Genomic DNA, 26,333 nt, shown 5'->3' with positions numbered 1-26,333 from the left:
AGAGGTCTATTAACACATAGTGAGTGAGAAAGGTGACTGGAAAGGAAAAACTCAATGCATCATGGGAATCCCCCAGCAGCCTACGCTTATTGCAGCATAACTAAGGGAAGATTCAGGGTCACCTGGTCCAGCCCTAACTATATGCTTTAGCAGAAAGGAAAGTTTGAAGCTTAATCTTAAAAGTAGAGATAGTGTCTGTCTCCCGAATCCAAACTGGGAGCTGTTTCCACAGAAGAGGTGCCTGAAAACTGAAAGCTCTCCCTCCCATTCTACTTTTAAATACTCTTAAATACTCTGGGAACAACAAGTAGGCCAGTGCGAGAGCGAAGTGCTCTAATGGGGTGATATGGTACTACAAGGTCATTAAAGGACATTATTTTGAGAAACGTGATCAAGGTTTAATGGACACTAAAGTAGCCTTTCTCACTTGCATCAAAGCCTTAGAAAATATCCACTGTCACTTGGAGAAAAACAATTTCTTATGACAAGATTTGACATTCTTACCTTTCAGATAAAGTACGCACGGCAACGTGAGGAGAATTCTCCAACATAAATGCAAAGTAAATGTTGCTGCAAATTTCTATTGGATTCTTGTGTGAATTTAGTGAAAATGTCAAGATGCTCAAGTTAAATATTTGTATATTCAAATTCAAACTATTTAAAAACATAACTGAATATTTTTTGCCAAAAAAAATCTTCCAAGCCTTTTACTTTTCAGCACTTGTCTCCATCATGACCAAGACTTGGACACATACTGAATCCATTACACAGCTAACACGTGGACAATAAGCAGTATCTTCTGGTTGTCTCATCTTCAATAGATGGGTGTTGTCTTTTTTGGTCAAGCTTTTGAAATGTTTGTACTGCCATAGTCAGAACTACTCCTTATAGAACCCCACCCGTTATGTTACTTCATTCATTACGCCCAGCCAATACTGTATACTCTGAATGATACCAGATCAAAATAGATCTAACGCAAAAAAATTACAATTTGCTGTGTTATGTTTAAAGTTTCAATTAATGAGGTAAGCAAATCCTTACTGTTGTCAGTGTCACCCACCTTAAATAATGTCACACCTGCTGGCATGCTTCAGTATTTCTTCTTCTTCTAGGGAAACTCCCGATTTTTGTTACCTGGTACAAACGGCATGACAAGTAAATCCAACCTGGAAGCTTGGTCTGCCTTTTAATGATGCGTTGACTGATTGTGCCAAGAGTTAAGAGTAGGGATGGGTATCGTTTAGGTTTTATCCGATACCGGTGCCAAATCGGTACTTTTGAAACGGTGCCGGTGCTCAAACCGGTGCTTAAAGACTGGAGAACACAAAAATTGGTCCGAAAACCTCTCATGTTCAGCTGTTTTTTGTAAAAAGATAACAATGTTAGCCTTTTCTGCAGCTATGGGGCATATATGGTATCACTCTTGGCTGGAAGCAGTGCTTAATCAATGGGAAAAAACACAAACTTTGTCCAAAACCTCTCATGTTTAACTGTTTTCCACTTTTTCTTTGGTCATTTTAGCCTTTTTGGCCAGGGTGAAGGGAGTATCTGCCATCAAACAAGAAGACAGCCGCATGTAGCTATGATGATGTTTGCTAGTTCACCTTACATGCATTAATGTAATAACGTGGTTAGCCTACTAAACGTAAATTACACGCGAACAACATTAAGCTACTCACGCAGAGAAGAACGGCTGCTGCCATCATCATCCGTCATCATTTCTGCTACACTGACAGGGCTAGGGGCCAGGACTCTCCTCTTCGGGTTTTTGGGGGATATTGCTAACTCCGGGTCCGATAACAGGCAACCTACGCACAGTAGATGTGCTCGGTGTGAGGTCTCGCAGCAAGCTATCATACGGCGCATTTCTGGGCTTTTAAAAAAAAACGCTATGCGGCGCCAGGTGTTTCATCAGATTTGAGGTGTTACCTCCTTTGGCTGCTGAGTTTGCATCTTTTGCTGTGAAGTACAGCCAGACTTTTGACCGCTTCGCCTTGGGCATTTTTTAATCTGTAGCTCTGCTCTAACAGAACGTACGTACCTGGACCCGCCTACTATCCTCGGAAACGTAAAATTATTGTCTAGAAGTGTATCACAGCTCAGGGAAAAAAAGCACCGAAATAAAGCACCGAAATGTGCGCTGCTTTTCGGTCTGGTTACTACCGTTTATGTCAGAACCGGACAGCGGTACCCATCCCTAGTTAAGAGAGATGACACATTCTGCAGAAATAGTAGAAAAACTTTACTGAACTCTTAGTTTTCTGTTTCAGCTTGGTTCACAGTTTCAGTGAAGCACTGTTTTGTGTTTCTGTTTTGTTTTCATTTTTTTTAAAGCAGTGAGACTGACAGTAATGAAATGACGAATGACCAGTGTATCAACCATATCTGTTGCTCGCAAATTGCTAGCAAATATTGGTATATAAGCAAATGTAGTTAGGAATATGTCGGTAACAAGTTATAGATCAAAGGGTCTTCATTGTGTGTATGTTTACATGTGGTTATGTAGAATAAAGTTAATGCTAAAGTTATGACCTTACTATAGTAGCTATACTCTAAAAGCACCTTGAGGCAACTGTTGTTGTGATTTGGCACAATATAAATAAAATTGGAATGAATTGAATAATATTGTTAAAAAATTAAGAAACAACATTCCGTTTTAAAAAAAGAAATCAAGAAACCTCTTTTTATGTGTCTACGTTTGATAACGTTGATGTTGACGTCATCATTACACCTCCATCAAAAACAAGGATTATACTAAAAACAAAAAAAATGACTTCCTTATTTAAAACTATTGTTAAAAAATAATAACTAACCAAAGTTTGGAGACAGTAGGACCTCATACAAGAACAAAACACATCCTCTCTGGGGTTTTATGGTTGTTTAAGGCTTTAAGTGATGAGGTAACAGTGGTCACCTTAGGAGAGATTACACATACTTTCCCATTATGTCATGCAGTCTTTTTGAGTAGAAGGTGAATAAGGACTCTTTTGAAGTTGGATGTGTGTAGAGGCACTTAACTTATTCAAAGAGCACCTCTACCCCTGCATACTACCAGTGTACTCCGCACTAAAATAAATTTTATGTCCATGTCAACTCTTAATACTTCAATTTCTCCTCTCCCAGGTTTCAGTTTTCAAAAGCACTCAGTCTATAGCTATTGTGTCTATTTACAGGGCTAATGTATTGACCACGTGTATGACATTAGATGAATGCATACGCATACGTGTGGGGCTTTGGGGACATTGAGCGTGGAGGCCGGTTTGTGTAATCTGACTGACGGGAGGCGTGATGGCATTCTTGTATCTCTGGCTTTGTATATAGGTGCATTTTCATTGATCCAAAGTAAATCCCCGACTTTAGAGCCTCACTGATGATACAAAGACCCACGGATTAAGCAGGGAGACAGAGGAGGACAGGAGGATGGAGTAACTTTGAACTTTGCAATGACAACCCTAATTTTAAACACGTGCCTCATAATTGGTGGCAGCACTGTGCTGTGTTCCCAGCAGCCTTGGAAAGCCTGTGTCTGCTTAAACTTCACACCTCTTTGTACACCGTTGGAACACTTATCGTGCCATGAATTTCGTCTCCCACGCATAGAAAAACAAAATCAACTAATTTTGTCTTGAGCAAACTCGCATACTCTCACACAGGTTAGCCGAAATTCCTCAAGTTTCTCCTCCTGTTTCTGTACGGCTTTTAGTCTGAACAGGTGCCTGATGGTGTAAAGTTCAATGAGCTCTGTGTGTTTGGATGTGAAAGTCAATCTGCTGCTTCTTCCATGCAGCTGAGACTTGGGGCTTTTTGCCAAGTATAGTTGGTGATATTGAGTCTGTTAACAACGTAGGCTGACCTTGCACAATTAAGAGCTCTGTCCTCCTGTTATTGTACTCTTTCCTGATTCCTTTTTCTTTTCTTGCCTTAGAGACTCAAATATGAGATAGAATTTCAACTATCAGTAAAAATGAAAGGATAAACAACAGCAGGTAGACCCTAAGGGCAAACGCACCTTTGTACACCTTCGCATCTAATTTCCTCATACACTCCCTCCACTTACCCTCTGCCCACACTCCACTGAGGATCTGGTGCATTTCAATCCTGTTTTCACAGAGTGACAATAAACCCCAAAATGCCACACTTGATCTCCTGTATGGTGTTTGCAGATTCTAACCCAGACAGACATCTGCTTACTTCCCACAGTCCAGCTGCTGGTCCAATAATGGTCCAATAATTAGCTACTCTACCAAATCTTTTCTTGGGGAACATGTGTTAGTAAACACTGTTTGAATTGCTTCATGCTGAATGTTGGTGTTAATCATTGAGTGGGAGGCTAAAATATGTCTTTGCAGTAAGCTGAATGTTGGGCAATCTTTCCCACAGCTGTCACCTGGGAAATAATTGATCTTAGTTGCTCTTCTTTGGTTGTATTTGGTCTCCTCGTGTTGTTACTGTCTAGATTTATTGCATTTAATCACATCAGCATATTGCAACACGTACATAATGCATGTATGTCATTAGAGCCCATTGGACTTTTTGATGTACGTATTTGTAGATAGATTTTCATGGTTAATTATTATTGTCTAAAAGTATTTCAAAAATTGCTGCCACAATGTCAAAACATTGCTTTATAGTTTAATCACAGCAGAATTTAATTTACAGAGATTGGGTAACAAACACCAAAACGGCTAATCCTCATGTTGACACGCTGAAGCAATGACATTCTATTTATAAAGTTACAAAACATATCAAATTGTTGAATTTATTTAATCCATTCAAGAGATTTGAGACATTTTATACAGGAACAATCTACACACATAGCACACACACCTTTATTTTTCAGTACTTCAAGTAGTTTTCAGGAATAGTACTCCATATTTCTTACAGGACATTCAAAGCTCTGTCTTGTTGGTTGCCTTTTTGTTCTGTTTGGGATCATTGTCATGTGGAAAATTAAGCAATCATTGTGCATTGTGGATGAAAATTTGTCAATAATGTAGTCCATGCCAGAGCCTCCACTATGTTTTCGAGCTGACCATCTCAATCTATTCTGGTTACAATTTGAACCAAAAACTTCATATTTGGATTCATCACTCCATAAAACATGTTGCAACTGATTTTAAGACAAGTTATTGTTTGATTAACCGTCGTTCAACCTTTGCTCCGTGTTTCCTTTCCTTAAGAATCACTCTTTGAACGCTGCTTCTTCTGTGAGACCTTTATTGATACGGCTTCAGTCAACAGTAGATGGATAAAATGAAGGGCCAGATGGCTCTCTCAGGCCCTGTGTCAGTGTCTCCCAGTTCTTAAGGACATGGCTTTGAGTTACTGTTTAGTTTTCAGGTAATACCCCTTTGAGAATCATCTTAATGGTCTAAAATAAATATCCTAAGCCTGTCAAACTCTGTGGCATTTTTATAGATGATCAGCTAAAGAAAATGGAACAAATTAAGTGTTTTTGCAACAGGATGGTAGAAACAAAGTGCATAAAGATGCAATTTAAAATTGTTCTTTGCTAAGTTGTCTGTTATCTGTAGACTCAACACTGGGTTATTCCTTTTTTTTGTGCCTGAACGATTCATAGGTCACCGTTGAGCATCTTAAGAAGCAAGGGAGAAAAAAATGGTCAGTTATAAAGAGCGGACTGGAAGTGACTATAAAAGCAGCAATGTCCAACGAAAAACTTTTGCTTTAACTCTTTGCTAACAGTGAACCATTAAATACTGTGAGCAGCTTTTAACTACTAATTTACTTTTTTTTTTTTTAAGTGAAACGGTCACGTGCAAACCAACTGTGTCGTGGCTTGGTTTCCTATCTGCAGATATTTAGTTGCCAGTCAAAGATTTGCTCAAAGCATTTACATCCAGCTGTGTGTTTTCATTGGAAGCCAGGCAGCACAACTGCAGACAGATAGCATCTCTGCTCCTCTGATGTTGTAGAGCGCTCCACTCATCAAGCGCCAACCAGTGGGCGCATGGGCACACCCTGCTCCACTTAAGAAAAATAAACACGTCTTTTTTGTTTAAAGTTACATCTGCCCGTGTTTGGCCAATTTAAAGCATTTAAAAGTGATGTGATTAACGCGTGTCTCATCTCTGACAATTTTCCAGTAAGTGTGAGTAGTTCGTGTGAAGATTCATGTTTTATGATGTTTCATCCAACCATAACCAAAATGATTGTGAATTTATTTTCATCAGATACCGATCAGATAATAGTTGGAACATTCTCAGCTGAATGAAATCTCCTCCTTTGCTCATAAGATTAATCTTTCTGCCGTCATGATCTTAATTTAGTAATTACCTGCTAATCGTGTAGTATACTCTGCAGTTTACTTCATAGCCCCCATCATTTCATTATACTGCGCTAAAAAAATCTACTCACACATACCAGACACTGTAGTACACACGTACAGTTGTAGATTCCATCTCCCATCACCGCCACCGTGTCAGGCGACGCTGTCAGATGACCTTTGCACACACTGATCCTTCATATAACAAGGTGTTTATGTTGCTCGGTGGTGTTTGACAGAGTACCAGCAGGATTAAAGCAGCCGTGCAGTGAAAAGGCTTTGATCAGCTCACTCCTCTCCTCTCCGAACCCTCGGCGTCATGCTGACTTACAGATCCCAGAGCTGAAATCGCCCTTTGTTTCGCTTCCACCTGCCCACTGGTCCAAGGCCAGCGTATTAATTAGAGAGCGGGGGAATAAGGTGGAGCAGCTTATCTTTGCTGGTGCTGTCTAATGAGGAGTCTTTCCACAGACCACTGAGTATGGTGGGTTTTTTGGAGGCCCTTTGGTTGTTAGTGACCCAAAGAAAAGGTTGTGTGACTGTGAGGTGCTGCTGACCATCTCTGTGCTTCTCACCGCCCCCTGCAAAATATCATTGTTTAACTTCTGTTTTGTCAGAACCGGGGAACCGAGAATGCCTGATGCTGCCGTTGTTTTGCTTAAAATCCAAATTGTGTGAAAAGCTAAAGATGTTAGAGGTTAGGTTTTCCTTTTAAGGCTAGTTTCCTTTCAATCTGGTAAAAAATATAGATAGAAACTGAGTTTTGCTGCAAATAAACCACACAACCTTTACAACAATAACTACATTTTACACCTGAATTTAGTCATGGCCCCTCTGTTGTTTAGAAACTTGTACTATGCCTGAAGAAGCACCAAGCACAGAGAGCCAAGGCTCAAGTTGCAGTGTTATAGCACAGTGGTGTGACAAATGTCCCAGTTGCATGGATGGTTTACGCAATAAAAACAAATACAGAATATAATTAATAAAAATATGCAGTTTGGATCCTAGGATCTGGCTGTTTTCATTCCATTTATATATTTATAAGGGTAGAATGTAATTGTAAAACTTATTTCAGCACCACCTCAAGTTTTTGGGTCTGAGTGTTGGATGACCTGGAAGCACTTCATGAACTTTCATGTTTCCAGAACTCAAAGGTTTTTATTGCACACAACAAATTTGGTGCCAAATAATAAATAAGCAGAAGGGTTAGAAGAATTGCCAATACGGTTCCTGCAACTTCAGTTCCTTGAACCCTTTATGATACCATACAGGCTTGAAAACATTAAATATTAATTTGCTGTTTGGTACGATTTGTTTGTTTAGGGTTATTTGGGGTGTTTCTTCACATAGCTTGTTTAAGAGTAGGATGGCCTGAACCTCTAATAGCAGTGTCTCCCCACAGGTATGCCATCATGTGTGGAATTATGGCCGAATATGACACCATCCAAAACAAGATAAAGAACGGATACGTCTTTAAGGTAAGGCATGTGAACGGAGAGCTAGTTTTGACCTTGCAAATTCTTGGAATGGTCAAATAATAATATAATGCAAACAATGCATTTTACATCTATTTATGCATATTGGGCATTGCATTCTCCATGTGCTTAGGCTAAAGAGGAATGGTCATTTTCACAGTTTAAGCCAATAAGACCCTCCTACAGTCATTAAGTTGCATCAGAGTGTGGAACAGCAGCACGTAGCATTTTATCTTCTGTCAGCAGCCTCTAGCAAACACTGTTTTCCCTCAAAACTCTTTGACAGGTGAAAGCGAGAGATAGAGCCCTGGAGAGGGAAGATATTTAAAAAAAAAAAAAAAAACAGAAGAAGAATGGAAAGAACGAGGGAGGGTGCGTGACAGCCAGGAGTGTGCGGTAGCTCGACTAGATCGCGTGTGTGAGAGGTGTTTGTGAAATACTTGTGGGTTGGTGAAGCAGGACAGATCAGGTCAGAACAGAAGGCGGTGCAGCTGTGCTATGAATCAACAGTGAAAATCTTCTCTCTGTCTGTCTGCTTCTCTTCTCAGGATCATCTGGATAAAGCCATTGAGCTGAAGCCGCAGGACCCGCTGTCCTACTACCTCCTGGGCCGCTGGTGCTACGCTGTATGTGACCAGTACAGCACATCTCTATCTCTGCTCAATATGATGTACATTTATGAAGGCTAGCGTGTCTGCGTGACCTCCCACCTCCCTATGCTAACCCACCCACGGTTTCCCCTCATTCATTTCCACTGTTTAGGTTTCCTCAAGGTTTGTTTTTCCCTCTGCGATATTCACAGAGAGCGCTATGGGAGGTTAACACCATCCATTGTTAGCTTTAAATCAGATTGTACCAGGGAGATAATTTCATCCTGTTTCTGTTTGGCTCGTGTTCGCTCGGTAGCTGCAGTCATTTGGGATGCAGCACGTGATTGTTTCTGTAACTGTCTAGTCTTTTCAGAAACGCACGTAACATGATGAATTGCTGTTGTTTAGATCGAAATTTCCAGACGTTCTGCTTTTGACGGTTCCTGTTGTTTTATGAGCTGCTCATAACACCTGATATTTTCAGGGGTTGTATTTTACGGGCTGTCTACGGGGCATTCATGTTAAACAATGACCTACTGTTCACATTCAGCCAGCATCTCTGTTTGAAATTTCCTGATGTTGCCAGAGCAATTCTACACCTGGAGTTAGATACAGCTCTGATGACTGTGTGAGGCTGAAGCTGCTGCTGGCTGGTGACATTCTTCTGCAAAAGGTGTCAGTAGCAGAGCAGAAGTGGACGGGGATGCCCGTTGTCATGGAAACACTAGTAAAATAACAGGAAGTTGGCTGTAAGAGTTCTGAAAAATGATATGTAACCAGTCCTGCTGGTAAATGGGTGCAGATTATTTTAATCTATGTTTTAACTGTTACATTTCTTCATATTTGTTCAGAGATGTCATTTCTATTACATGTTGTGTATATCAGAGTCAAATGAGACCATTTGTTTTGGTCTGAGATGCTGCTGTTTTATACATTATCCAGGGTGTTTTGGATGTCACATACTGAACATCAACATTACCTAAACAGCTCAAGAGATGGCAGCAATACAGCTGTGGTCATACGTTTACATACAATCATCACTGGCATGAATGTCAGGGTCATTTTGGGCTTTTAATGATTTCTTAGAACTGTTCTTTCTCTAGATTTTACAACATTCGTCTTTAATAACTCTAAAAATTAAGAATTGTGTGCGCAAGTTTGACTTTATTCTAGATTTCTATGATCCACATAGGATCAAAGTTATAAATATTGGCTCACATGTATACATATATACGTACATTACTAAGTGTTCTTTAGAAGTTTGTACCTACACCTAATTCTTTGGGGGGTTTATTTTTGTTTGTTTTTTATGTCAAAAGTCAGAGGATGTGTGAAAGTTTGTGAAAGTTTAATTGTCTTTGTTATTCACAACAGTTCTTTAACTCATTCACTGCCATTGACGTCTATAGCCGTCAATTGCAGTGAATGAGTTAATGGGTTTAACTCATTCACTGCCAATGGCTGGCAGTGAATGAGTTAATTTTCATTCACTGTCAGAAAATAGGCTTTTAAATATTAGCTACAAGGGGCGGTGATGCACTGCTTTTTATGGCTCAGTCACACGAGTCAAAACTGGATGGAAGTTTTTTGCATTTCTTGCGAAGGTTTTCACATAAAATTTTTAGAATCAGACAAAGATAGACGAGCTGAAACATTTAAGTGTGAAAATGTGGAAGAAAATAAGAAATCACAAAGGCGAAAATACTTTTTCCATCACTGTACATTCAGAGTATAGTCGGAACCTGATAGGTATAAAACAGAACTTCAGAAATTCATCCACAAATAGTGACACAATCGCTGCAAAATAAGAGCGGCCCACAGAAACCCTGCTTTTACATAGAAATATAACTAGAATACAACATGCTGGCAACAAGAGTTCAGTCCCCTGTTGCAAAGAGACATTATGCAGATGAGTTGTTAGAATAGTGGCAAAGATTTGCCATTCTATCACATTTAATCGTCATGTCGTAAACAGATTACATGTAAAGATTAATTCAACCAATTCAGCTGCAAACTGAAATTAGACTGCCTCCAACTTGTTACTATTTCATCACTGACTTGATGCCTTTGACTGTAGCATTACCCCTCTCATCCATTAATGTTAAGCCAAGGTGGCCAATTTTCTTCTGATTGGTGATGTTTGTTTTCAGGTGTCTCAGTTATCGTGGATTGAGAGGAAAGTTGCTTCAACTCTGTTTGGAGAACCACCAAGCGCCACAGTTGAAGACGCACTGAAGAATTTCCTTAAGGTACTGGTGTTTTGTTTCTTAAGCTATTCTGCGATGTTTTATACACACACACCCAGCACGCCCCTGCGGGCGGTTTATCCTTCAAGCTCGGGACCTCTACCAGAGGCCTGGGAGCTTGAGGGTCCTGCGCAGTATCTTAGCTGTTCCCAGGACTGCGCTCTTCTGGACAGAGATCTCCGATGTTATTCCCGGGATCTGCTGGAGCCACTCGCCTAGCTTGGGAGTCACCGCACCTAGTGCTCCGATTACCACGGGGACCACTGTTACCTTCACCCTCCACATCCCCTCTCTCTCTCTCTCTCTCTCTCTCGATATATATATATATATATATATATATTTCTATTTATTTCTATTTATTTATACAGATGTGGACAGCAATATGCTGTCCACATCTGAATAAAGTGTTTGAGGCAAAGTCAGAGAGTGGGGTGAAGCACGATGAACTGTACAAATAAGAGCAATCATTTCTGAGCACAAACGATGGGCGTAGCCGTCTGAGGTTTAAAGTTTACCAAGAAAGTTAAGCACATTGAACTAAAGTGCATAAAGTAGGCATGATGGTTATATGTAATATTCAGTCCATGTCCTCAAACCAAGAAGTGAGACTTATTTCTTATTCAGTGGTTTATGTTTTTGTACTTTTTAACTGAATACTTGTTCTGACCTCAGTTATGAAACACTTAAATCACACCCCTGTTTATCTTGTGCTACGTTGCAATTTGCCTGCAGGTTGCATCTGTTCCCTGTTTTTAAAGCCCAAACCCTCTGTATTTAGAAAGGCTTAATCTCTGTTCCTACATTGGAAATGTTTATGTAGTGGGGGAAATTACTTTTGCTTTTGGCCAATATTCCTATGCATGCCTCATCTTCATGTCTTCTAGACCATAAGCTTGATTCAGGTGGTCACAGTTACAACATGTCACCAGTGACCTGGAGAAGCTTTAACTAAAACATTATACACCTCCCCAGCCTTGCTAGAGCTTAGTGTAGAGATGCGGCTCCGTTCTTGACATATTTAATGCTGCAGACTAAACTTGTTACTCCTTCTGTGTGAAGATCGAATTCTCAGAATGAAAGCAAGCTCTGTGAAACCAAAATATTCATGTGTAGTCCAAAAGCACACGCTTCAGTTAGTAACAGAAGCTGTTATTACAGACGTGAATGAAAGTCGTGACAGCATGGCTTTTATCGTTTTTAGACAGTGATTCTGTCTGTGTGATTAGCTTGACACTCAGTTCAGAGGAATTTGCTGATATGTCTGCTTTTGTCTAAGTACTGAGTTGGAGCGCCTCAACTCAACTGAACAAACTTGCATTGTGTTGCATTGCATACATTTTAATGCAATGCAACATATTTTGAAGTAGCTCAACAGTATATCACTATATCTGTGTCAGTGTCTGTATGTAGTCAACAGCTGGCTGTCTTGTGGGATTTTCTGTATTCATGTGCTGAATAAAGGATTTGATTGGCTGAATATCACACGTGTACATACGTTACCTACCATAAGAAAAAAAACAAAGAAAAAGCGGCACAGATTAAAATAGAAAGATAAAGTCTGGTCTGTCAAAATCTAGTAATAGTTCTGGTGTAGGTCCAGACTGTGATGTGAATGTTTTTGACCTAATCTATAAACTGTATATAAAAGATGGACGTTTATTTTGTGGACTTTTATTGCGGTGCCTTATTTATGACTCCAGCATGTGTTTAGTTGTTTGTTTCTTTCACAGTAGACATGTTGGTATTCGAAGTCAACGTTTGTTCTTGGGACTTCTCATTGATTACTAGCTCTGGTTAGCTAATGGGGAAAAGACTTAAGAGGTCAAAACTGTTGTAACCGGTTTTAAAAGTATTTTATTTCTTCTCTGAAATTGGACATGGGCTCATGTGGTGTCTTTGGGGATTGGATTCCTTTTGGTGCTGCTTCTAACCGCTTTTGTTTTGTTTTTTTGCACTTGCACCTTAGCTTTTTATTTCTATGCTACAAATGTTAGCGTCTTTTGCGGTCGTTGGAAAACTATGTCTAACTAAGTCTTATGAAACTTTTCTTGTCTGTGTTTTTAACCAGGTCGAGGAGCTCCATCCAGCTTATTCTAAACTCAACTATGTGTTTCTGGCTAAGGTTAGTACTAAACATATCAGTACTTGGATTGTGAAATATAAACCGTTTTACAGATGCTAATAGGACAAAACAGTCGTTTGACAGTTCTGGGTCTTTTCTTTGGTAGTGCTACAAAGACTTGGGTCAGTGCGAAAAGGCTAAGAAGATGTGTCAAGCTGCTTGTTCAATGAGTGCTGAATCCAAAGAGGTACACTTCAGGACCGTCTGTATTCAGATCTGTTTGTTTTTGCCTCATCTAATCCAGCTAGCAAAAACGCATCATAGCTAGGGATGGGTATTGATAAGATTTTCACGATTCCGATTCCATTTTCGATTCTGTTTAACGATTCGATTCTTTATCGATTCTCTTATCGATTCTTTTTTAAAACAAAGGAGAACACTAAGGTCGATTTGCTTAGAACTTTGTTTTATATCTTCTCTTTGAACAAGGTAGAAATTTAGGATTAGCACGGCTTTACAAACCCAACAGTGAGATCTTAAGAGATCCTTAAGAGATCCAGCCTATGGCTCTTCAGTGGGGTGTCACAGGGTCCCCGGGGAAAAAATTGTAATTGTAAAATAAATATTCTTCTGTAGCAATAACAAAGTATAACATAAATTATTCTGTAGCAATTACACAAGAATATCCAGTAATGTCCTGCCTACAATTAAACACATTCACTTACCAAAAATCGGGGGCATCTGCTGTGGCAAATGGGTGCGAGCCTTTTACCACAAACTTACTCACTGCTCGGTGACATTCGTCTATCCTGGCCTGAAAGGAGACGCTACCGGTAGACTGCAGCGACAACTGCCAGCATCTGAGCCAGCCAGACTCTGTCTGTCTCATCATGGTCACCTAAATGCACAGTAATGGCAAGTTTGGTAATAAGGCAGATCGCGCTAACATAATATGCACCGTTAGTTGATTATTTACCTGCCGCATTAACGGGAGAGGACGTGCAAACGTTACCGCTGCTGCTGGGTTGAGATTCACGAGTCCGGAGTGGAATTAAAAACATGACATTCATTTAAGGTTATCACGTGTGTTTTGTGAGCAAATGCTTTTGTATATTCGTAGTATTTCCCCCCTTAAATGAAATATCTACTTACAAGTATTGCAAGTTGCCCTGTTGTCATCCGTTCTCGTAAAGTATAACCAAACTTTTTAGCGTTTGAGCCGCTTAGGCGCCGTGTTTCCTGCCAGGTAAATGACGCTCCGCAACGTGGTGACGTCATTCAGCAGTGTACCAGGGGCATGGAGAAAAGTTGTCGACTGGAATCGATAAGAGAATCGTTTGCGAAAATGTCAAATAATTCCAAGGAATTGAAACAGTGGGAACCGGTTCTCAACAAGAACCGGTTTTCGATACCCATCCCTAATCATTGCCTGCTGTAATAGGCAAATTAAACCAAGATATTTAACTGTTTGAAGGTGTTACTCATTCATTATCATGTGTTTTACCTTCAGAATGAAGAGGCACAAAAGGAGCTGAGTTTACTGTGCCCAGCACTTGGAGTGTGACAGCAGAGGAAAGGTTTTTGGGAATCAGTTTGCGAGTACTGCAGCTGCATGTGATAGACCATCGTGTTATTTCACTCTGTGAGTGTAGATAGCGCCCGTGGGTGTAAAAGGCTACTGCATCCAGATCATCTGTTGTACCTTTCCAGTCATATTTGTATTATGAAATTTTTAAAAGTAGAAACCAATCATCATAAAGGATTCCAGCTAAATGAGTGAGCTAAACCAGTGTTCTTCAGCTTATAGCAGTGTGTAGCAGACATTCTCTGAGGTCCGATTGCTCTGATAGGAAACTTAATTCCGGTGTGTCTCAGGTTGATGACACAGACCTGTCGCCTTTTGGGAAAGTGACAAACAGGGTTTGTTGTTCCGTCCTATCACATCAGACATTGACGCACCCAAACATTTTGCATTGCTGTGACCACTGAACAGCCACCACCACCCTCCCGATACAAACCAGCAATAATAGTCTCTTTTAACATTCACGTGCAGACTTTATGAGATTATTTTCTCACAGATAAATTCTCTGATCATGACTCAAACTCGTTTACCTCCTGCTCCTCAGTTTCTGTGACAGCAGTACCACCAAATGAAGTGTAGTATTGGACAGCAGCAAGTTCTGTGTGTACACCACACACCTGAAGTCCTGTATTTAATGTGCCCTTTTGCATGTTTGCCAGATCATGGAAAAAATGAAACCATAAATGATGTCAGTGACTTCCTCTTAATAGATTCAAAGAGCACCTGTACAGGAACACAACAGGTTTTTTTTGAACAGAAGCACCTTTTACTCCAGAGTTCCTATTCCTGGAAGGTTTCCTCCTCTCATAGGTCACCAAGAACATTTGATTTTCCACGCTTTCATTTTTTTAAACCTTTTAAATTGAGCTCTGACACACTCACATGTGATTAGTTTGAAACATGTTAGGAATTTTTCTGAGTCAGCATTTTTTTTGGAGAGCTATGTAACATGTACCACATGAATCAGGAAACCGAAAAGGTGTTTGATGTATATAGAGAGGTGTCATTATGCTGCATATATAGTACACGTTATTGTACTGGTTACTGTGAAATGGATATGTTTCAGTTAATATGGAAAACCAAATCTGACTTGGGATTCAAGGAACTTAAAAAAAAAACAAATGAATCTGGTGTTCATGTAAAAAGAGTCACTGACAGGAAATCTGAGGGTGTGTTTTGTTTTTTTGCCATCAAAAACACAAGAACAACAACAACAAAAACCACAGGGCTGATGGCTGTCCATTAAAACCGATCAATAATGCCAGGTTCAGACTCGTTGTTTATCATGACACAGCACTGAATTCCTGGTTGCATAATGCCACTAAAATGTGACCCAATCAGATTGAAATGAAGTTTGAATGTTTCCTTTTATTACTCTTTTACATATTCTCAGCTGTTATTTTTTATTATTATCTCTACTCAATGAAGAAAAACGTGCATATTGATTGAAAACATCGGTGCTGTTGATACTGGAAATTAGTTTAGGGCTTTTATTTTTTATTTCATTGTATTTTTTAAGTCTACTTACAAAATGAATTATTTTGCTTTGTCGCTTTATGTATTTTTCTACCAACACTACAAATGTTTTTCTTTTTTTCTAATGCCATAACGAGTTCCTCAAGGTTGTATCGCATCGGATGGAGATTATGCATTATACTTGTGCTGTATTTTAGACAGTGTGTGTTTAATGATTGATGGTACTGGAATCTACAATTAAATCTGTGCAATCCTGATCAAATTTGCCAGCTTGTCTGTCTTGTTTATGTTTTTTGAGGTTTTATTGCTGAGAAGTAAAGTTATGTAAGCTGTAACTTATAATTAAGCTATACAGTGATTTATTTGTTTTATTTTTTTTCTTATACTCTAAATTGATCTTAATCCAGAATCAACAGAGTGTAACAAGCTCCTGCTGGAGCCTACATGATTACGGAGACTGTACATTTTGTGCCAGGGCAATTCGGAGTTTGTTACTGGATCACATTCAGGCTAACTTCCCACCCGCCTAGTCATGTTTCAACTTTTCTTTTCTTTTTTCCCGCAGTAGAGCCATGTTAAAAGGGTGCCTCCCAAGTGAGTACAGGTGTTTGTTTATACAGGAATGAAAACTTCACCTTTCCTGGCTGATTTTATGAGCCTCCTGTGCTCTTTAATCAAAAGTCTGAGTTGAGACAGCTGCAGAAATCACTTACACGTTGGTCTGGATGTGTGTGCACACACTAGCTGTCCATTGTTGCATAACAGATTTATAACCTGTTTGTTATCCAGGAAACTGACGGGCTGTCATTTATGTTTTTGATCATAAAACAGACGTGCAGTTTATCAAACTTTTTGTTTAATGGTTTTGCAGACAGGGTGTTGCATTTAGAAGGTTGGAGGAGTTAAAGAGTCAAACGGGGTTACATTTTTTCTTTAGAGTTTATTGCTGGTTTGTTTTCTTTTAGAGAAACTAATGGTTTTTTTTTTCTATGACTAAAATGTAAATAAGTGCGAAAGAGGCACAAACAAGAGCAAATTCTAGACTTTTACAGGGTACATGGTATTTTTGGGGGGCAATGTGACCAAGCTTAGCTAGGCTAGTTGTTCTCTGCTGATCCCCTGTCGTCCCACAAGATTCAAGTTTGTCCAAACAAGTTTTTATGGACAGCAATTATTTATCTGGTGCTCAACTTATTTACATGTTGTTCAAAGGATAATTTACTATCTATTTGTGCAGTCATGAAAAATAAAACCTTGACAGAACTGTTTGCAGTCCTACGGTAAAACAAGGTACATGCTGTTGTTGCTTCCATGGGAATTAAAAGGGTAATTGGCAGCCAGTCGCTGATACTTAAATAATAATTGCACTTAAATAACTGATCATCAGCAAGAGTGAGCACCTCTATAAAAACAACAGTTGTGTTAATATTTTTGCTGATCTGGGACATTTGGTGTGTGTTGGTGAGTGCACATCTCAGCAAGCTCACTGCAGGTTCAAACCTTAGATGTACAACTCGAACTCCAGGCCTCAAGGGCCGGTGTCCTGCAGGTTTTAGATCTCACCCAGGGTCAACACACCTGAGTCAAATGATTAGTTCATTACCAGGCTTCTGGAGAACTTCGAGACATGTTGAGGAAGTCATTTAGCCATTGAAATCAGCTGTGTTGGATCAAGGACACATCTAAAATCCCTCAAGGCCTGGAGTTTGACACCTGTGGTCTACAGGCTTGTTTGGGAAGCCTGCCAACAGCAGCATGGTTTACGTTTATAAATTGTATCCTAAAAAACTACCAGATTTCTGGAGGATTGCCCTTTGGGCAGATGAAAACAAAGTAGAGCTATTTGGCCATAATGCACAGCACCACATTTGGCAAAAACTAAACATAGCACATTCAGAGAAACACCTCATACCAACTGTCAAGCACGGTGGTGGTTGGGTGGAGATTCTGGCTTGTTTTGCCGCCACAGGAGTCAATCGTGAACTCCTGTGTATTCCAATGTATGCTAGAATGAAATGTGAGGCCAGCCTGCTGATAACTTGCTCGGTTAAGATCATTTTAACTTTTAACGGTTAAGATCATTTTAACTTAACCGTGCAGTGTCATTACAGTTCTATCACACCATTCCTAGCAGCGGGCTTCAACAGTTTGGCTGCCTTCTGTCTGAATACCACATCTGTTTTAATCTCACTCACATTCATTCAGATCTCCGTATATCCCTCCATTCACAATCTAAGCTCAGCTATGTCTAAGTTACACAACTTGCAGTCAACAGCAGATGGATCTTGTGTGAATGGGCCACATGTGTACGTGCTTTATCTTCAGCCAATGAAGGATACAAGCTTTCATGCTAATCTTGTTAATGCAGCCTTGACAGGTCTAAGCTGTAATGACATAGGATGCGTCTTAGCGCCACTTCTTGCAATATTTTGAATTTCTTAGGATAAAACCACCACAGCCCTTCTTATGCACACCAAGCTTGTATAGAGCACACGCCCATCTGTGCAAGGCATGATATTTCTCGTCACCTTCATTCAGTCACCATGCACTTTGTCTGTATGTTACTGTACAGAAGAATATTTGCGTCCTTCTGCAGCTTCCTGAAATGCAAGGCGACAGACGATATCAACCTTCAGTGGGTTACTGCTTTTGTCCCGTCCCTGCAGTTATACCTGAAGTTGCTGTGCAGCTGCACTGGGTGCATTAACCACAATATTGTCCGCTTCTTTGCTCTTTTTTAACTCATTTATCATCTGTCTTCTCATTTCAGCTGAAGAAAGCCCACGGTTTTCCTTCCCATTCATAAAGATTATGCTTGGAGCATTGCCACACATGACTTCACTGGCACTATTTAGTCTTCAGATTTCACTTTGTATTATTAGAAATGGACAAAGGGTTGCGTGGAGAACGGCATATCAGTAATCAACTACTGTCTGAACTGGCCGTGCACTGGCTAGCTTTCTATAATCATCCAGCTGATCAAGAACAGGATGTTCTGACAGAGTGAGATAAAATGCTGAGAAGGGAAAGGCACCTCGCCAACACTTCTCCTTTGTTCCCACCTGACATGATACCCGGCGAAGGGTCCTTCACTTTCAGAGTGATTTATTAATCAGGTCGGATTTATGAGCTTTAAATACAGATTTTTTAAATGTAATCATTTCTCCCTTTAAGTTGATTACAACAGAGCCAACTACAAATGTGAAAAACAAAAAGAAATCTTTTTATTATACAACTGTACAATCTCATTACAGACTAAAGAAACACTCAAGATAACATCACAGCTGCAGCATTGTGTACTCAGAAGCATAAAGCACTGTATTGTTACATTAAGCAGAGTTAAATGTCTTGTTTGTGCCAAAAATCTACACAAATGTATATATTTCTATTAAAAAACGCATTTGAGGTAAAGGTAATGTAAATTGTTGGATTTGAGGTATTTCTTGACTTTCGTCATGCTTTCGGCTTTAATCTTCAATACAACTTTTTCTGATCTCATCAAGCGAATTACAGCATCAGTGGAACAAGTCCACAGACATCGGGCTTTTCCGCCTGCTGTAAATGCATTAACACCTAAAATCGGTTGGTTTTTTAGCCAGAATTTCATTCAAATGCATCAGCAGCAAGCCAACAAATGCTCAAATCCAAGACTTTACAGTCAGTCTATTAGTCTCCAGTGCTCACACAGCAATTAGATGAGTCTATAAACAAAATTAACAAAGTACTTGTATTGTCTCAAAGCCAATTTCATCAGCATTTCTGTAACAGAAAAATAGGATTTAAAAAAAAGTAAAAGGTAAAAGAAATTTTACTGGCAACATGAGTGTGGAAATCAAAAGAGGACATAACTGGTTCGGTTCATTACTGAAATTTAAACAAAAGGAGAAGCAAATCCCTAATTCAACACTGATCGAATATTAGCTTTATTAACTTTCTCATACATGAACTGGGCAGCAACAAGAGACAAGTGTTCCCTTCAGCATGTCTGCTCGGGGTACTCCTTGTTTTCCTCTGCCTCGTTCTTTAAAACAGCATCTACAACAGGTTTCAGAATATAGATGTATCACATTAGCACTTAAAAGGTACTATTTGGCTTTTATCAGCCTTATTCCTGAGTATCTACACATATATACCTTATATTAAAACAACAACAACTGCGTGTTAGTCAGGTATTTAATGTTAGCAGATATGAAGCTTTAGGCTCCGCTATTAGCTTATTTATTGGCAAGATGTCTGACCTTGGCACTTTCTGTTTCGTCACACAAAAATGGATTAACTCCAATCTTTAGTGCTTACCTTCAAATGTCACGTATTTTTGCTTTTACAAGTTCGATATTGCACTGGAAAGGGTTTGGAGCCCTAATTAGGAAAATAAACACAAAGACAAAGAATACAGAGAGAAAGAGAATTTAAGAGCTTCCTGAAAATCATATTTTGTTTTTTGTTGTTTTTTTGTTTGTTTGTTTTTTGTTTTCTTTTAACTGACGTCACAAAAGAACAGCAAAAAAACAACAACAATAAAACAAATTAACTGACAGCTTTAACTTTCTGCTTTTCAGTAAATTGGAACTCAGGTAACCACAGTGTGACTTGCTTTGAAAGTCCCGTTCACAGCTGGCGATGTGCTGCAGTCCTCTAATCTGATGAATCAAAGGAGTGTGCCTAATTGCTGGCTGGCATGTGAGACTGTTTTTGAAGTTAGATGTGAGATTGATCCAGGTGAGATGGCGTCTACAAGATGTACATCTTCTTTGATTTGGATACCAAGGCTATTTCTTTCTGGCCCTGATTAGAATAAGTCAGTAATCAAAGGCTGTTAAATCAGTCTCGACTCTGGTACATGAAACAGTGTATATGAGATCAAAAAGCAAAAGCAGTGGCCTGAGATTTCCAGACATTAAATATGGTGCTCAGCCTCAAACAAAAGTTTCTACGTTTTCCTCTGCCTTCATGTCTTTTAGCACCTTATAGTTTGAATCTAATTTATTATTTTGTTTGTGAGTCTGATGAGGGCTGACTGGTAGCTGCTTCCAGCAACTTCATATCATCGCGCACAGACACGGCTACAGAGAAAGGGTGAGGCTTCAGAGTCAGGCCATAGCTGTAGCCCAGTTTCACCGGCACTGCAGGGTCGGCTGTGATGTTGCACTGGTGCGCTATGAGAGCTGTGAGCAGGAACAGCTGCATCTTGGACAGCTCCTCGCCGATGCACCGCCGCTTGCCCAGGGAGAAGAGGAGCACGTTGCTGGTCAAGTCTTTATTCAGCATTCCGCTGTGGTCCAGGAAGCGCTCTGGGTCAAAGATATCTGGTTGGGACCAATTGCTTGGGTCATGGTTGACGGACCACTGGTTGATGAAGATGACTGTGTTCTTTGGTATGGTGTAGCCCATGATGGATGTGTCTGTGGTGGTGGAGTGGGGGATGGTGAGAGGGACGAAACTTGTGAAGCGCATCACCTCGTAGATGAAGGACATGACATAAGGCAGCTGCTGCTGGTCCTCGATAGCAGGGACACGGCTCCGGTCCACCACTTTGTCCACCTCCTGCTGGAGACGCACCTGTATCTCTGGATACCTGCAATCACAGGTGAACACACATTTAAGGTGACTACTGCCAGGATAGAAGTTAAACACTCTTGCTGGTGAACAAAGTGGAATGAAGAATCTTTTTCGTTAGAAAATGGTTTCTGCCGTTAACCCCCCCCCCCCCCCCCCCCCACCTGCCCCCACCTCCAAATAAAATGAGGTTTAATTTAACTGCCTACACCTAGATGCATGACTGGTGACCTGTAGGATGTTAACAGCTTAAATGGATCATGTTAGATAGTCCATAGACACGAGTAGTCCTTGCCACAACTCAAGCAGAAAAAAAATAGTGGCTCTGTAATCCATCCACTGATAAAGGTATCAGGCACAGGACAGATTAAATGGCACTAAAGATTTTAAAACGCTGACTGGGCATTTTGTTCTCTTTCATTGTGGTGTGAAGTTTCAGCTTATTACTGCCAGTACACGTACACACACATACACACACACACCTCCAGTGGGCTGTTACATAACTCAAATGCAGCTAAACTTCATCAATTCTGCAGAGCCTTAGCAACAAGTTGAAGATAAACTGTCATTTATCATGCAGTTATTTATCCATATAAATAACTCCTTCTATAAAGTCATTTTTTAAAATGATTAAAAAAAATCTTACTTGACGAGAATGAGGATGATCCACTGTAGGGCAGTCGACAGTGTGTCTTGACTTGCTCCAAACACATCCCCGACTGTGGAGGACACATAGTCTTTCTCAGAAAGTCCCATCTTATCTCGTATTTGGTCCAGCGTCACTATAAAGGCATCAGTCATGTCTCTGATGGTGCTTGAATCGATTGTTTTTCTGTGCTCCACAACTTTATCTCGAATGAATTCACTAAACTCCAGGTTGAGCTTCTTAAAATTTTCAAAGATGGTTTTGATGGGGTTGGGGAAGTACTGCAGCCAGGGCATAACGTCCACTATGCTCCCTGCGCCTACAGTCTTGGTGAACTGGTCGTTCCTGCCCACCACCTGCTGAAACTCCTCATCTTCATGGGAGTACCTCTTCCCAAAGCAAACCGCGCTCATTATATTGGCAGTGGACACCACGACGTAGGTCAGGGGCTGGAAGTATTTGTCCTCCTTCGTTTTCCTCAGAAACAGCCGCAGCAGCTCTTTGCCCTCGCTGAGCACGTGATTTTCAAATGTCTTCTTAGTTTGGGGGTTTCCTGTGGAAAACATCCGGACTGTGGACTGGGCCACTTTGCGGTGCATCTTCCACCAGCCCGTGGAGTTGCCAAACGCCATGCTGTTCCCATTGGAGATGTACTGGAAGGAGGTGAAGTCCGGTCTGCCGGAGAAGTGGGAGCCCTGCTTGACCAGCGCCTGTTTGATTGACCCCCCGTTCAGCACCACCACCGTCCGACTGCCGAGCTTGATCTGGAAGACGTCGCCGTATTTTTTCACCATGCGCGTAAAATACAAGTGCGGTGCGTTACCAAGCTGCGGTGCGTTCCCGATGACCGGCCAGGCGAGGGGGCCGGGCGGCCAGGAATGGGACCGCTGCCGACACAGCCACCGAAACAGGTGCAGGGACACCAGCAGAGTCATGCATGTCACTAACAGAGCCCTCGGAGTTGCTGGGCTCACTCCCTCCACTGTCACATCCATGATAGACATGCTGCAGGCAAGACATAAAATCATTGTTAAATGCATATGTTTGCAGATTAAAGGCTTGAAATATGATACCCCAATTAAATGGGGTAGAAAAAAATGCATAATTAAATACCTAGTATTTTCCCTCATGGCAAAATATTATATTTTAGAATTTTTCCAAAATATTGAATGCGCCTGATCCAAAAAATAAAAAAAATATATTCTTTAAAATAAAAAAATAATAATAATCAAACACGTTTCTCTGTGAGCCGAAGGACAGCACTAGAACCTCGACAAATAAAATAATCATTCCAAAAAAAAGAGAGTCCGGTTAGCGCGTATCTCTCACACACAGCCTGATTTAAAGTAACAGACTGTGAGCAGCCTACTGTGCATCCACAGGCAGTGCAGCAGCTTGTGTGGGAGATCCGTCCTCTCTGTCCGCAGCCTGCTCATGCTTTGAAGCCCCACAACATCAGGCGAAGTAATTTATCCCCACACAGCGCAACATCACGGCTTTGTTACAGTGGGCAGGTTTGTTGCAAAAGGGTGTCACCCCCACCACCAACACATCTCTCTCTCTCACTGACTCTTTTTCTTTTACTCTCTTTCTTATGATAGCTCACGCCCAGGCAACGGGACCTAAACAATACGTTAATTATATGACTGGATATTCTTCTAAGAAAATATAAAAGCAGGACTGCCAGTTGCAAGTCCTAAATATAGTTTGCCATCTTATTATTATTATTATTATTATTATTATTATTATTAGTAGTAGTAGTAGTAGTAGTAGTAGTAGTAGTAATAATAATAATAATAATAATAATAATACAAGGAATAAGTAGAATAAGTAGTCTTTCTATGCGGTATTAAATAATATGGCTTCAAGTCAAAGTGCTTGTAACGACGTGCGAGTCTGCCTGAGGGAATTATGTAACACCCGACACAGCCTCAATCTTTTCAAATAATTTATATAGTCCGGACCCGCTAACTGTTAACTGCTTTACTTTTTTATGAAAACATAGTTTTAAAAAAATATTTTATATTGTATTTAAAATATATATACATTAATATATATTATATAAATATATTGATCAAATCAAATGATATAATATATTTAGTTTTGGAAACTGGTCGCGTGTGATCAAACAGCCTGTATGTTGCAAATGTAGAAACGCAGTCGGGGTGATGGGGACGCTTTAAAATGCTAAAGGGATCTAGAATCCATGTTTGCTGCTCCTTTACTCGTTTTGGTGTTTCGGCTTTGAGAATACAAATTCTTGTTTCTACAAACTCCCGGCTCACATGTCCGTGGCGCAGGGCTCGGTGTGTTGGCGGAGTACTTCTCTTGATGCTCGAGGGTGACGGTGTGAGGGTGCGCTTTTCGTTCGAGCCACCAGGAGGAGGCGAACCCCGTGTTGTGACTCATTAATTCCCCCCAATTAACAGCCATGCCGGGCATCGGAGCTGCTCTAGCGGCAGGTTATACACCCTCGTTTCTCTCTCAGATCTTCAAATGACAAACACGTGTGGACGAACGGGAACTTTAGATCTACTGTCCAGATATTTAGCTGATTCTGGTCAAGTCTTAAATGACAGAAATATTTGTTCCCCTCTAAGATTTAATCTAAAAAATAGAATCCGGAGTTCGGGTTGATTTTATAGCTCTTCTATTAAATTCTGTGTAGATTTAGTTTCAATCTGTTTCAGTTTTCTTGAATCTGCAAGTATTGTTCAAGTGTCAGAGCCCCGCTCGAGCCTTCCTGCTAACATCTGGTCTGGTTTTGAAATGATGTGATTCGGGAAACCCGCTTCAGCACCGCGGACAGCGGCTCAGACGATGGCTCGTGTCCCGTGACCCAAAACTTTCACAGAGAAGCTGCAGGCGCAAATTTGAACTGTTTGTTGTATCTTCAAATTAAATTCAGAAATATCCAACTCCATCAAATACGGCCAGTTTAACTCCATCTCTTTCCCCCTTTTTTCCTTTGACGAAATGTAATCCAAATTATTAAGGACCAGAAAAAGGATTTTACAATACTTTTCGTATATATTTACATGTCTAAACTATGTTATAGAAGTACACGCAAAACCACATTTATACAAATTTCATTAGGATAGAAAATTACGGGTCAATAACACTTCAAATTTCCTTGAAAATTCTGCGTTAATTAAGCGTATACTTTGTCTGTGGCCTAACATGATATCTAGAAAAGGGTCTGACGACCTTTTTAAAAAGTATTTCAATCACTTTAGTCCATATGGTGTGTTTTAATTAAAACACACATTTTCTCATTATAAATAAAGTGTGTAAAAGCAGGTTGTTAATGTAATGTTAATGTATTCAGATGAAATGAATGTAAAGGGCGTAGAGACTTACTGAGACGAGACCCTCCACTGCTGCTGTTGCTGCTGCTTGAAAAACTTCTCATAAGGTGACAGTGTGTGATCTTCTTTTATTCCAATAAGGAACCGATACACGAGGGTGGGGACAAGTCAGTGAAGTGCCTGGCCCCTCTCCTTGGCTGGCAGGACCCGGCTGTTAGACCAAGCACGTCCATCCGCCTTTTATTCCAGAGTGTAAATAATCCCAAACGTGACCTCATCATAATCATTCTAAACACAATATACCCTTTAAAACGCACAGTTAATACAAAAAACTGGAACTGCTGACTTCTTTTACTCAGCAGGTTATAGGTTTAACTCTGTACCACTGAATGGTGAGAGGAAATGTGGACTCATTTATCTGCTCTTGTAGGTATTTCCTGTTGCTGTTAGTATACAAAATGATAAAAAATGTTACCGCTTCTTTCTGCCACGAAAGATTGAGGCAAATGGGATTAAATGGGGTATCATAGTTACCACTTCCTTCTTCTGAAGCCTATATTAGAGTCGAATCCCTTTTTGAAGAGTGACGGTTTCAGCTTCAAGTGAAGGGAATTTACCAACATTACTAAATCAAAGCCTATTGGAGATTTTTTTTAAAAAAAGACAGAAGGACCTATTACAGAGACAGTAGGAACTTTAGGAGGCCAAATCAACAGTTTAAGCGTAAAGTTGCCGTCATGAATCTAAATACAGACAGTTTATTTGTTTACTTTAAGATTCAAACCAAACTAAAAAGCCAGGCTAAACATCTTAAAAAAAAAAAGCAAGGTGAAAATGTACAGAATAATCCTGTAGTGTTTAGCGCTACATTTTTAGTCAAATCCTAAAATAAAAACTCTTGAGACTGCTTCACAATGCAATGACAATGAGTTCAAACATATTGAAAAACAAGCCAAGTTCTTCTTAAGCAAAAGAAATCAAATATTCCTAAGTGTCCAAGTCAGTCACTCAACATGCCTTTCAATTACAGTATATATCAAGAAACATCCTTTATAATCTTTATTTGTCTAAAAAAAAGTTATTCATCAATGATCTATCTCATTAAC

General features: G+C 40.1%; 2 protein-coding genes across 5 annotated transcripts in view; one reads left to right on the top strand and one right to left on the bottom strand.

Annotated features, from left to right (window-relative positions):
* rmdn2 (regulator of microtubule dynamics 2) overlaps nt 1-15,979 on the top strand; it is a 40,340-nt gene extending 24,361 nt beyond the window's left edge. For all 3 annotated transcript variants that reach the window (XM_004554529.3, XM_004554530.5, XM_004554528.3), the window contains exons 6-11: nt 7,689-7,764; nt 8,310-8,387; nt 10,502-10,600; nt 12,666-12,719; nt 12,826-12,906; nt 14,170-15,979. In XM_004554529.3, coding sequence (XP_004554586.2) covers nt 7,689-7,764; nt 8,310-8,387; nt 10,502-10,600; nt 12,666-12,719; nt 12,826-12,906; nt 14,170-14,223 — 442 coding nt within the window. In that variant the 3' untranslated portion in view covers nt 14,224-15,979. The remainder of the gene's footprint in view (nt 1-7,688; nt 7,765-8,309; nt 8,388-10,501; nt 10,601-12,665; nt 12,720-12,825; nt 12,907-14,169) is intronic.
* Nucleotides 15,980-18,919: 2,940 nt separating this feature from the next.
* cyp1b1 (cytochrome P450, family 1, subfamily B, polypeptide 1) lies at nt 18,920-25,402 on the bottom strand. 2 transcript variants are annotated; one of them, XM_076891907.1, is made up of 3 exons: nt 25,280-25,402; nt 21,920-22,924; nt 18,920-21,292 (listed from the first exon to the last, which is right to left on the bottom strand). In XM_076891907.1, exons 2-3 carry the CDS (start codon nt 22,921-22,923, stop codon nt 20,704-20,706), a joined length of 1,593 nt encoding a protein of 530 aa, XP_076748022.1. In that variant the 5' UTR covers nt 22,924; nt 25,280-25,402; the 3' UTR covers nt 18,920-20,703. The 2 variants fall into 2 exon arrangements, with proteins under 2 accessions (XP_076748022.1, XP_004554583.2); XM_004554526.3 differs by lacking the exon at nt 25,280-25,402 and adding an exon at nt 23,033-23,369.
* Between the last annotated feature and the right edge of the window lie 931 nt (nt 25,403-26,333).

This window comes from Maylandia zebra, linkage group LG13 (genome assembly GCF_041146795.1).
Source record: "Maylandia zebra isolate NMK-2024a linkage group LG13, Mzebra_GT3a, whole genome shotgun sequence".
NCBI classification, from domain to species: Eukaryota; Metazoa; Chordata; class Actinopteri; order Cichliformes; family Cichlidae; genus Maylandia; species Maylandia zebra.
The sequence above is the reverse complement of the archived record's forward strand: the minus strand, read 5'-3'. Positions and strand labels throughout refer to the sequence as shown.

What these genes read in the sequence shown, in the direction of transcription:
- cyp1b1 (XM_004554526.3), bottom strand. An exon ending in ATCATCCTCATTCTCGTCAA is followed by an intron (nt 21,293 to 21,919) that starts GTAAGATTTTTT and finishes CTGTGATTGCAG; the next exon opens with GTATCCAGAGATACAGGTGC.